We start from the raw sequence: 13752 nt of genomic DNA on the forward strand, positions 1-13752 counted from the left end.
CTGAGAAGGCAGGCAGCTTTTTTTTAACCTGGTGCACTTGAAACTTCAGTAAAGAGAAGCTGGATTTATGGCATAATGCTGGGAATTACATTGAATTTACAGCACAGAAAGCAGCCATTTAGCCCAGCTGGTCTCTTGCAGTCAGTTTATGCTCCACATGAGCCACCTCCCACCCTACTTCATCTAACTCTATTTACATATCTTTCTATTCCTTTCTCCCTCGTGTGCTTTTCTAGCTTCCCTTAAAGTATCTATGCAAATTCTACATTTAGCTACTCTCCGAGTAAAGAGGTTTCTTCTGAATTCCTTATTGGATTTATTAGTGACCATCTTATTGTTATACCACCTAGTTTTGGACTCCCCATAAGTGGAAACATCATCTCTCCTCACCCAGCCTGATAGTTGTTATAAGAGCATAAGGGTCAGTCCTTTGAGCCTGCTCTGCCATTCAGTGAAATCATGGCTGATTTTTACTTCAACACCATTTTCCTACACTATCCCCATATCCCTTGATGTTTATAAGAACATAAGAAACCTCTCAGTTCTGGTATTATTCTTGTATATCTTTTTTGCATCTTTACCAGTGTCTGTATATCCTTCTTATAATATGGGGGCCAGAACTGTTGACAGTACTCCGTGTGGTCTAACCAAGGTTCTATACAAGTTTAACATAACTTCCCTGTTTTTCAATTCTAATCCTCTAGAAATGAACCACAGTGGTTTATGTGCATTTCTTGTGGCCTTGTTAACTTGCATTGCCACTTTTATTGAATTGTGTATTTGTACTGCCAGATCCCTTTGCTCCTATTTAAATTAATGTTTTCTTGTAATTTGTTGCAGTCCTCCTCAGTGTTGACTATCCCTCCCAATTTGGTGTCATCCACAAATTTAGAAGTTGTGCTTTTGATTCCAAAGTCTAAATCGTTAATACAAATTGTGAACAACAGTGTTCCCACCTTCTGTCACTCTGAATAGCTATCCTTTACCCGAACTTGTGCTTTCTGTCTTTCCATTCTGCTGTTTGTTCCCTTGCTCCACATGCTCTGACCTTATTCATTAGTCTGTTATGTGGTTCCTTATCGAAGGTCTTTTGAGAATCTAGGTATAGTACATTTACTGCATTGCCCTTGTCTACTCTGTTACCTCATCAAATAATTCAATGAGGTTGATCGAGCAAGACTTTGAATTCCATGTTGATTATTCATTGTTATATTTTTACTTTCTAGATGCTTTTCTGTTTTCTCCTATACTAGGAATTCCATTATTTTTCCTACCACCAATATTAAGCTGACTTGTCTATAGTTCTCCGCACATGGTTTATCCTCATTCTTGAATATAGCGTTAGCTATCCAGCAGTCTCTCTGGCATTACACTTGTTTCTAATGAATTTTTAAAATGGGTGATAATACCTGTGCTATATCTTCCCTAGATTCTTTTAAATGCACGGGTGCAATCCATCCCAGCCAGGAGTTCTATCCTCTTTTTGAGTTTGCTTAGTCTCTTTTTAAGTAGGATTATATCATCTCTAATCTAATCTTCTGGTGTCATGTCCACTTGATCCATCTCTCTGGTAAATATTGAAGCAAAATCATTATTTAATATTCCTACCATTTTGCTATTGCTGCCTGTGGTTTTATCCTGAGAATCCCTTAATGACCCCATTCCCCTTCCGATTTTCCTTTTTATTTATGTACCTGTAGAATATTTTACTATTTCGTTTTATATTCCTTGATAATTAAATTTTTTAGTTCCTCTTTGCCTTCCTTATTGTTTTTTGACTTCTCTCCCTTGTTTTGCTGTTCCCTGCTATTCATGTACTTACCCTCAAATTTTCACGTGTCTTTATTGATATATGGTGTTTCATTAGTGTTTAGTTTATTCTTAATTTTTTAGCATAATATATTCTTCCTGGGCTCTGTTGAATATCATTTTGCATGTCTCCCATTCCTGATATACATCATTCTTTGCTTATATTGTCCATTTTATTTTCCCAAGTTCTATTCACAACCCCTCAAAATCAGCTTTTCTCCAATATGTTACCCTAATCTTTTTCATGCTTATGTCCTTCTCAATTATCTTAAACTGTATTATATTATTGTCACTATTTGCTAGATGTTGCTCTACTTTTACTTGTCTTACCTGCTGTGGTTCATTCCCCGTTACTAGATCCAGTTGTGAATCCTCCCTTGTTGGGCTGCTTACATACCGGCTTAGAAAGGAGTCCTGTACACATTGTAGGAACTTCATTCCTTTACCCCTTTATCTACCTCTTCTGGCTAATTAATTTTGGTTGTTGAAAACCCCCACCGCCATGATCATTATTTTATGTTTGTTTCTCATTTCCGTAATTTTGTTTGCATATTTCTTCCTCCACCTCCCTTCCACAATTAGGTGACCTATAGATAAATCTATATTTCAATTCAGTTGCCGTTCACAGACCCATTTGGCAAGTTTATTAATGTCATCTTGTATTTTGTTGCAGCCTTCCTCAGCATTAACTATACAACCAATATAGTGTCATCTGCAAATTTTGAACATTGACTGAAAATCAGGACACTGGCATTGTTTCAAGACCTGTTATTATTCTTTAAGAGGAAATAGTGATGTTAGCTAAATTTCTCAGAGGTTTTTCTAGCTGGATCCTTTTCTAGTTCTTTTTTCTCTCCTGAAGGTGTTGACATGTTGGAATATGGTTCCATGAGCATTTAAAGTCCTCCAGTTGATTGCCTTGATGACCAGCCTTCATGAGATACCATGATAAGTGAGGGGGTTTGCCACACAGGCGAGCCCAGTCTTGACCTGGCATGCACACAAACACATGCTTTCCAGCAGGGGTCACTAGATATTAGTCAACAGTGGGAATGTTGGCTGATATTTCTCTCCTTAACCTGGGAACAAAAAAAGGCTGATAGTACTGACCTCATTGTTATTTTTTTGTTAAATCAGATTTTTTTCTGTCAGAACTGATTGAGGATTGAAACAGGTTCCTTCCTGGACTGTGTGGCTCAGTGTTGCATTTATTCACACAGCCTTTGTGATTGCTGACTGGACAGGGAAATTCCATTCTACCCAGGCCAGGCCTTTATTAAAAAAAAATTACAGCTCACAAATTGATACAGAAGCAAGTACTCATGAAGGTGTAGCTTTTGTAACTGTAATAAACTTATGCGATTAAATTGTTTTTTAATTGAAAAACCTTACACCAGCTTACTCTGACTTCTCTCTTCTATTTTTGTTGTGTAAGATAGTTTCCCCCCATAATTAATAGAAACTGTTTAAGCTTTATGTTTCCTTAAGAGTTTTTTATTCAGTCTTTTAATTAATGTCTCCTGGGCCCCACTTCTGAAAAGAAAAAAAAAGCTCCTGTTTAACTGAAAACAGGCCCAGAAGGTTTGTTTTTGAATCATTTGAGACCTAGAACTCTGCAGATTATCTAATCATAAGCATGGTGAGATCAATCCTTGATGTGATTTTCTAACATTAAGTGGAGACCCACTGTTGCAAGATGAGTTATCTCTTCAGCAAAGCTGGCAGCCAGTTATGCCTGGGCACAATCATTTGTCTGACGCACAAGCAGATTTAATGGGTTTAAGCATCTCTATTAATGTCCATAATGTGCTCCTTCATAGATTAAGATTTCCTCTTTGTGTGTTCACTTAAAATATCACATATGCCACATCTAGACTATTTTAGCGCTTAATGTTTTCAAGCTGAGCTTTGTACTTTTTAAAGTTTGATGGTAGTTTACTTAAATCCATGTTTTATAGCATTTCTATAGATGCTACAAAAATAACAAAGTTGCCTAGGACCTATAATCATCTTTGGCCTCCTTATCTCGAGAGACAATGGATAAGCGCCTGGAGGTGGTCAGTGGTTTGCGAAGCAGCGCCTGGAGTGACTATAAAGGCCAATTCTAGAGTGACAGGCTCTTCCACAGGTGCTGCAGAGAAATTTGTTTGTCGGGGCTGTTACACAGTTGGCTCTCCCCTTGCGCCTCTGTCTTTTTTCCTGCCAACTACTAAGTCTCTTCAACTTGCCACACTTTAGCCCCATCTTTATGGCTGCCCGCCAGCTCTGGCGAGCGCTGGCAACTGACTCCCACGACTTGTGATCATGGTCACAGGATTTCATGTCGCGTTTGCAAACGTCTTTATAGCGGAGACATGGATAGCCGGTGGGTCTGATACCAGTGGCGAGCTCGCTGTGCAATGTGTCTTTGGGGACCCTGCCATCTTCCATGCGGCTCACATGGCCAAGCCATCTCAAGCGCCGCTGACTCAGTAGTGTGTATAAGCTGGGGATGTTGGCCGCCTTGAGGACTTCTATATAATAGTCGAAACATAATTAGTGGCAGTCATGCCTTTACTGTATACTATCAAATAATGAGTTCAGATATTTAAAAAGTTCAGGGGCATTTTATGTACATGAAATTTAACACTTAGAATCATAACAGCATAGAAGGAGGCCATTCGGCCCATCGTGTCCATACCAGCTTTCTGCAAAAGCAACTCGCTTAGTCCCACTCCCCTGCCTTTTCCTTGTAGCCCTGCAAATTTTTTCTCTTCAGATAATTATCCAACCCTTTTTTGAAGGCCTTGATTGAATCTGCCTTCATCACACTCTCAGGCAGTGCATTCCAGATCCTAACCATTTGCTGTGTAAAAAAAAAAGTATTCCCTCATGTCGCTGTTGCTTCTTTTGCCAGTCACTTTAAATCAGTGGCTTCTGGTTTTGGATCCTTCTGTCAATGGGAACAGTTTCTCCCTATTAACTCTGTCCAGACCCGTCGTGATTTTGAACACCTCTATCAAATCTCTTAACCTTCTCTTATCCAAGGAGAACAGCCCCACCTTCTCCAATCTATCCACATAACTGAAGTTCCTCATCCCTGGAACCATTCTCATGAATTTTTTCTGCACCCCCTAGTACATCTGCAATTTCACATTCTGTGCCTTCACATCTTTCCGAAAGTGTGGTGTCCAGAAATGGACACAATAATCCAGTTGAGGCCAAACAACTGTTTTCATTACTGTTATTATAACTTCCTTGTTTTTGTACTCTATGCCTCTATTTATAAAGCCAAGGATTCCATATGCTTTATTAACCACTTTCTCAACCTGCCCTGCCACCTTCACTGATTTGTGCACATATACCCCCAGGTCCCTCTGCTCCTGCACCCCCTTTAGAATTGCACGCTTTAATTTATATTGCCTCTCCTCATTCTTCCTACCAAAATGAATCACTTCACACTTTTCAGCAATACATTTCATCTACTTGTTCGCCCATTCTACCATCCTGTCTATGTCCACTTGAAGTTTATCACTATCCTTTTCACAGTTCACAATATTTTGAAGTTTTGTGTGATTCGTAAAACTTCAATTATATTTTTCCCTTTGCAAGCTAAATAAAAGTATTGTTTAATACTGCAATAATGTTTTGTTTAAATAAGAAAACAGTGAACAATAAATGGGAAGAATGTTTAATATGAGGAAAATAGAAGAATCACAGCTCAAATTCCTCCTCTGTTTTCTTCAGCAACGTTACTTGTATTTATTTATTTTTTTATTTAGAGATACAGCACTGAAACAGGCCCTTCGGCCCACCGAGTCTGTGCCGACCAACAACCACCCATTTATACTAACCCTACAGTAATCCCATATTCCCTATCACCTACCTACACTAGGGGCAATTTACAATGGCCAATTTACCTACTACCTGCAAGTCTTTGGCTGTGGGAGGAAACCGGAGCACCCGGCGAAAACCCACGCAGACACAGGGAGAACTTGCAAACTCTGCACAGGCAGTACCCAGAATCGAACCCGGGTCCCTGGAGCTGTGAGGCTGCGGTGCTAACCACTGTGCCGCCCATACATCTGCAATTTCACTTTCTGTGCCTTCACTTATCTACCATATAATATATTTGTGATGTATCTTCCAGCAGAGTATAATGTATGATTATGAGCAATGTAGCAAAAACACAAAATTGACATGACTTTAATCGTCCAGTACTGCGTTTTACAAGTTTTTTGATGAGTTTTCCTTTTTGAATAATAATATAAGTTTGTCCACCTTAACATTTGTATAGCCAAGAAATGATTGTGATGTTAGCATATGAATGAGATTTCGACATTTCTTTCTTGCTAACTCTTAAAATAAATGGGTTAATGCCTATAATGATTAGGGAGTGTTATATGATCCTCTTCAGCAAATATCACCAACAGTCCTTTCTAGGTTAATATATGTTGAGGTTTGAAAAATTTACTTAATGTCTGTCATCACACACACACATAACACTAATCTTGTTATTTCTACTTGCTGCCTTTTTCACATCAGTAATTTAGGTCAGCATTTCTTACTTTTCACTCAATATAATATAGTATAATACTCTTACTATAATACTTGAGTAACATCTGCCAAGAGTACTTATCACAGAGACTGCAATTAAGTAATTAATTTCAAATTCGAACAAAGCATTGGAAGATGTTTATATATAGAATATTAATTGTAAGTTGTTGAAAGAATGAGTTCTATGACAGCACTGTTCTTGTCTGGGGATGGGAGAGGGGAGGAGCTCGGTTCATGGCTTCATGCACCCAGCCAGACCAACAGGTTAAAGGATGCAAAAGGCCCACATGAAACATACTTCAAAGTTTTAGTCCAATTATTAGGGAATTATGAATCAACAGTACAGCATTTAACGTTGCTCATGCAGCTAATGGAGTATGTCAAATGTAATCACTCTAGTATTACAACCGACAGCTTTTAACAAAAATGGGAATTGTCTAGATTTTAAAAAAGTGAGAGGATTGCATTTCTACTGTTAAAGTACAGTTTTGGGACAGTGTAAATTGGCATCGATTTGATCAATTCTTAGGCTGGACACCATATCTTGTCAAAGCTTAACCTGACAGTAGTTGTGTTGAAATATAAATATCCAATTGGCCATGTAAATCTAAATTGAATTGTTGATCTTTTTTATTCGTTCCTGAAATGTAGGAGTTGCCTCTGACCTGCTGTTATAGCCACAGTATTGATGTAGCTGGTCCAGTTAAGTTTCTGACCAGTGGTGACCCCTAGCATGTTAATGTTGGAGGATTGAGCAATGGTAATGCTGTTGAATATCGAAGGGAGATTGTTTGACACTCTATTGTTGGAGATGGTAATTACCTGGCACATGTGTGGCATGAGTATTATTTTCCACTTATCAGCCCAGAATGTTGTCCAAGTTTTGCTGCATGCAGGCAGCGACAGCTTCATTATTGGATGAGTTGTAATTGGAACTGAACACTGTGCAGTCGTCAGTGAACATCCCTACTTCTGACCTTATGATGGAAGGAGGATCATTGATGAAGCAGCTGAAAATGGTTGGGCCTAGGACACTGCTCTAAAGAACTCCTGCAGTGATGTCCTGAGGCTGAGATTATTGACCTCTACAACCACAAACATCTTCCTTTGTGCGAGGTATGACTCCAACCAGTGGAGAGTTTTTCCTCTCATTCCCATTGACTTTAATTTTACATGGAATGCCAACATTCTTACTGGGTTTTTGGAGATTGTGTTCTGTAATTTCGTTTTGTGAGAATCAAAACCAGTAACCCTGCCTCCAGTATACAAAGATTCTGTGAATCAACTGGCATTCTAGTTTATTATTGTTCGAAGAAGAGATTGGAAAGCTTTGTCGGAAGTTCCATTGAAATTAGGGTCCACCATCCGTCCCAGAGAAATCTATACAGATTAATTGAAAATAGGGTCTGAATGGTTCTAGTTGGATTCATGCACAAATTGGCAACATTTTCACCAACCCTTCCTCAGCTGCAGTCAGGTCCAGGGAGGTCAATGAAGTGAAATGGAGAAAATATAAATTAACATATCAAAAATTGATCTCCAAGACATATAGAGCAGGACAGGCAGATGAGGAGGCAGAGAGGGGAACTTCTGGGAGGAGAAGGATGGCTCTCCTTAGAAGGCTCTACCCTGAGAGGGTCTTCCGAAAGCACCAGTCCTGCATTGGGATGAACCAGGAGCAGTGTCTCAGGAGGCCTGTCTTTACAAGGACAGAGTTGTGTCACCCTCTTCATGACAAACCAGGCAAGGATGACCCTCCCTGTGCCAATGAAGACCTTTGTCGCCCTCTCATCCTTCATAGCTGGTTCCTTCCAGGCAGGAGCTGGCGACATTAGCAACGTGCTACAGTTTGTTGTCCACAGAAGTAATTGGGAAATAACAGAGGAGCTCTATAGGAACAGAGAGGACTTCATCCTCTTCTCCCTGAGGAGGGAAGATCATGATGAAAGGGCATGTGGATTTGCCAGGATCCCGGGCTTCCCAATGGTACTGGGTACCATCGACTGCACATGTGCTCTGTGGGTTCCCCACATCAATGGGGAGCAATGCTGCAACTGCAAGGGCTACCACTCTCAACGGGTAGTTGCATACAACCACACCAAGAAATTTATCTTGGTGAATGCCCACTAGCCTTGAAGCAGCCACGATGCTTTCGTCCTTCAACAGTTTGCACTGTCTTCGGGACTCCAAGATAGACAACAGGATGGCTGCTTGGACTCGAGGGCTACCCCACTCAGGCATGGCTCATGACCCCCTTCTATCCTCACACCACACAGGGTCAGAGGGCCTTCAATGAGAACCATGGAGCCACACAACACTGTGGAGCAAGCCATCGGATAGCAGAGATATTGCTGTCTAGTTCAATCAGGGGGAATCTCTGCCATAGACACCAAAAAGGGTCTCCATGTTTGTGGTAGTGTGCTGTGTCCTCCACAACCTTGCTATTATGAGGGCCCAACCACTACCTCCTGGGATCTGGAGGCCACCTCGGGTAGGAGGAGGAAGAAGGGAGGAGACCACATGCATCAGCTGCAACTGGACTGAGAGGGACTGCATACTAAGGCTTCAATTGAATGGAACTTCCCCACCCCCAATATTGACCTATCATCGCCTTACAATACATCCATTTCAGACTCCCCATGACAAAATGTCCTTAGCCATTATTAAGTGATGTCGACCAACGGCAATAACTTTAACACAACAACTATATCCAGCAATACCAATAGTACAAAAACAACCAAACTAATCACTATTGTGCATCCCTCACTGCCTGTCTTGCAGGTGTCTTTGCCTGTCCTAGTTCTCCTATGCAGTGCACTCCAGTGGCAGTAGCATGGCTGGTGGAAGGATGCTGTCTTTCATTGGTGGAAACTTCACATGGCCTTGGAGGATGCCCTCGAACAACTCTGCACCTTTATGGCTTGGCTTTTGACTGCACCACCTAGGCATGGGTAGCAGCAGGCTGGCTGAGAGTTGCCAGCAAGGGCACTGGCAAGGTGGCAGTGATGGGAGCACAATTGCTGTCATCCTGAGAGAGGAAAACAGGTTCGTGCTCCACAGAGCCACTGCCACTCCCTCAGGGCAGCACCTCAGCAATCTTTTCTTTTTATTCATTCATGGGATGTGGGCATCGCTGGCTAAGCCAGCATTTATTGCCCATCCGTAATTGCCCAAACTGAGTGGCTTGCTAGGCCATTTCAGAGGGCATGTAAGAGTCAACCACATTGCTGTGGGTCTGGAGTCACATGGAGGCCAGACCAGGTAAGGACAGCAGATTTCCTTCCCTAAAGGACATTAGTGAACCAGATGGGTTTTTACAACAGTCGACAATGGTTTCATGGCCATCATTAGACGAGCTTTAATTCCAGATTTATTAATTGAATTCAAATACCACCTTCTGCTGCGGTGGGATTTGAACCCATGTCCCCAGAGCAATACCCCTGGGTCTCTGGGTTACTAGTCCAGTGACAATACCACTACGCCACCGCCTCCCCTAATCCTTGTAATTTTCTGGAGAACAGAGTGCTGGATTGCTGTGAGAGCCTGCATGTCCTGTCGAGCACTGAGATCTGCAGCCACGACGGCAGCAGTCTGAGCCTGCAGGCCAGGATCTCTGGATTTTATGACTTCTGTCTGAGTTTCCACTGAAGCACTGATACATCGGCAGGACTCTGCCTGTGCTGCAGGGGAAGCTGAGACAGTGGCCATCAGGTGCTCCATCATGGGCCAGTCTAGCAAAAAGGATGGGCTTCAAGCTCTGCACAGTGCCTTATGCCATGGTGAAGCTGGACTCCTCCATTCTCTAGCCAGTGAGTGGAGGCTGTCTGGCAGGCCTGCAAATGCACCAAGCATCTTGGTGTGCATGTTCATCAGCTCTTCTCCTATTGGCTGCCCCAGCGAGGTCCTCAACTGAGTCCCCTGCAGCAGAACCTGTCTGTGACCTCACCCTCTGGGGAGTTCAGGTACGAGATGACCTTTCCCCCTGTCCTGGCTGCAATCCACTCACATCTGGTGACTCACCATGTTCAGGTCCAAACTCGAAACTAGCCTCTAAGATACACTTTGTGCCAGTAAGTTGGCTGGGTCAAATGACGATGCTTCTTCTTCCAGGCTATCCTTCTCCTATTACCCTTCGACTTGCTTTTGGAGGGGCTGAGCAGCCAGCAGTTCCTGGCTATCTGAAAGCACAAGAACATAAGGGAATGGGGGTGGGGAGAAAATCAGGAGGTCCACCATCACTCCATCTATAGTTTCCATTTCATGGCACCTTTCAGGAGAATGGTTAGAAGTTAGTGCAAAAGGTGCATTAAGCAGCAACTTACCATCATGCAGGTTGGTCTCTACTGCACCAGATGTCACTGGCTCCATTACAGAGCTACCCCTGTTTATCAGGACCATTTCCTCTAGGGCGCTGACAAGATGCAGACATGCTAGTCTTCCTCCAGTCCTCTGGCTTTCCTTCCTGCTGTGTGCCACCTTCTCCTGTGAATCAGTGTGTTTGAGTGATGCCCGTCATAGATGATTAGCTGGAGGTATGTGGAGGCAGTGAGAGGTGTGTGTACAGCTGATATGCTTCACAGGTATGTGTGGGCGAGGTGTTGTATAAGGATTTTAAGGGTGAGTCCTGAGTGTCAGAGGGTGTGTAATGGGGGTGTGGGGCATTGAGCAGTGTGAGAGGTGGCTGGTGTGGTGGTTGAGAGATATGATGTTCAGATGTATTCACTCACTTTGACCACCCAGATGAGGATATTAAAAGTTTTTTGGCACTGCTGCCAGGTCCGTGGTCCTACACTCTCGACATTGACTATTCTTGTGACATGCTCCCACTCCCTTCTTGGTCACTCTGGAGGGCTTCTTGCCTCCACTGAAAACATAGTCTCCCTCCTGGCTTCAGCCTCCCAGCAGAGTGCATCCAATGCACGTCGCTGAATCTGGGATACCTCTGTCTCCATTGCTGCGATATGGCTTCCCTGTGAGGGGCCAAAGACAATTATTCAGCAGCCGGCAGTGCATTGCTGCAACTTCCCTTTCATAATTACTGTGCCTGTAAATAGGGGAGGCTGCCCGGAACATGTGCTTTTTACAAAACACTACTCAGCTCCTTGGAGTTTGCAGGGCTGAAAATGGAGAGCAGGGCTATCTGGGGGCTGCAGCTTTCCATGCCACAACCATGAAAATGAGGTGGGTGGACAAAGTTTCCATCTTACCCACCTCATTTCTGACAGGTGTGAGGGATGCTGTGTACCATGGCCTCTGCGCCCAAAAAGATATGCATTATAACCAGCACTAAGTTTCCAATTCCTATACATCCTGCCCATATGTATTGTTTTATATAGTTTAAGGATCTTCTCTGCATACTTATAGTATTGTGGTGTGAAATCTTGGGATGATTTGTTATGCTGAAAACACTATACACATGTTAGTTGTTTACATTCAGTAGTAATTGATACTAGTGTTTTGTCATTGTTTTAGATTACAGTAGATGATGGAGAGCTTGAGCCTACAGGCAGTGACCCTTACAGATGGATCGACAGCCTACATCCAGCATACACTGAAAGGTGAGCATCCAGTGATGAATTATTATTTAGATAACTGTGGTCAAATATATCGAACCATGGAGTGTTGGGATGGAGATTCAATTTCTCACTGCTCTAAGTTGTTAGTATCATTCCTTCTCGAGACCAGGCATCTCTCCGTAGCTGAGTGAATCAGCTGGCAAATCATCCAGACTAAAGAGCATCATAGATGAAGACCTGGAGTGGCTGAACTGTTCATGGCCAAGATTGCCAAATTGAGGTGAAGCTGGGATAAAGGTGTGAATAATATATCGGGGAATTAACATTCATATATACTGGATATGCATTTTCCAAAGTATATATGTTAATTTTAAGTTGTACCATTTCTGGAGAAAGATAAGCACATGAAAGTGGGGCAGGGGGGAGGGGAATCAGCGATGGACAGTATCTGAACTTTGTCAAAAGTCTTTTATATAAAATCAATTTCAGATTCGACTTGCATGCTTGCCCACCCACACGGAAAGTCTAATTCTATTTTGAAATGAAAGGAACATGCCAATCCTAAGCTTTAAACAGAGCTGTTAAAGCAAGTAGCATGACTTATGGAGAAGAAATCTTCTTCCGGAGCTCCTTTACTTCATTATACTTTACTACATTAAATACTGGGTCACGTTTTACCAGATTTGCTGTAGAGTAGGTGAAGTGAAAGACTGAAGACAATGCACTGCCACATTATTTATTCCGTTTATTACATCTCCCAGCAGCACCTACTGAGTTCCAACATCTGCACTACTGTTAATAATTTATGTATTGTTTATTAAATATAATTTACATATTTTTAGTTGTTATGGCATAACTGGGATGTAAAAATTGGCTAAGCCAAACAAACAAAATCTATAATCAATCTGAAACTAGAGATGTGTAGTTGAAGCTTTTCGTCTTGCCCCCATCAGGACAATCTGCAAGAATACCAATGTAAGGGAAAACAACAACTTTATACTGTATGGAAAGAGAGTGCTGACTGGTTGGCAAGTGAACTCTGATTGGTAGATGCATTTCCATGGTGAATGCACCAGTTTACGGTGACTGACCGTTAACTGCCAAGCTTTGTTTGAAATTTAAACCAGGCAGCTTGACTCTGGTCAAGGCATTGCCCTGAGGAATGAACCAGCAAATGGCTGTCACTTATTTTGTTTAGCTGAAACAGGTGCAATGTTTGTACATGTTCTTTCTGTCTGCAAAGAACAGGGTCCTGTGTGTTAATATATGTAGCTTCCAGTATGCGCACATGTGTCACACTGCGAGCCCTACTGACAATCTTAAATTAGTTGTCAGCGTAATTCTTAGCACACTGAGGATTATCTAGCAAATGTTCTCCAATCACGGAATCACATCTAATGTTAGGACTCTTACAGTTCCACGCACTTTAAGATTGGCCTGTTGGCAACCTCGTAAATAGGGCCCGAGCTATTTGCTCACCATGCAAGCTTGATGCTGAAATAGGATGAATCATTTGAGTTTTGCAAGCACAGGCTGGTTGGGTACGGCCTGTACCTTGCCCGTTGCGAACAGCAGAAGGGACATGTTTTTTGATACAATCGGCCAGTCTTTGGGACGTACGGCCTATATACCTAGCATCACACTGGCATTGAAATTCATATATCACATTACTCATTTGTGTGATAGGCAGGATGTCTTTTTGGCTCGATGGCAGCATCCTGTTAGTGGCGAACACCACATATGTTGCTTACTGCATAGTAGTAGCATGAAACAGCTAGTTTCACCTGTTGCTCAAATTTTTGGGAAACATTACCCTTCCAGGGCAATGTGAGGTAGACTGGGCACTTTTCAGGGCCGAAAATGACGGCCTGAGGCCCGTTGATAAGTTTGC

The 13752-nt window shown here is 42.3% G+C and overlaps 1 protein-coding gene across 1 annotated transcript in view; it reads left to right on the forward strand.

Annotated features, from left to right (window-relative positions):
* LOC137383823 (zinc finger protein 76-like) overlaps positions 1-13752 on the forward strand; it is an 87338-nt gene that overhangs the window by 22166 nt on the left and 51420 nt on the right. The window contains exon 2 of the mRNA XM_068057093.1: positions 11818-11903. Coding sequence (XP_067913194.1) covers positions 11828-11903 — 76 coding nt within the window. The 5' untranslated portion in view covers positions 11818-11827. The remainder of the gene's footprint in view (positions 1-11817; positions 11904-13752) is intronic.

The sequence above is a fragment of the Heterodontus francisci genome, chromosome 25, assembly GCF_036365525.1.
Source record: "Heterodontus francisci isolate sHetFra1 chromosome 25, sHetFra1.hap1, whole genome shotgun sequence".
NCBI classification, from domain to species: domain Eukaryota; kingdom Metazoa; phylum Chordata; class Chondrichthyes; order Heterodontiformes; family Heterodontidae; genus Heterodontus; species Heterodontus francisci.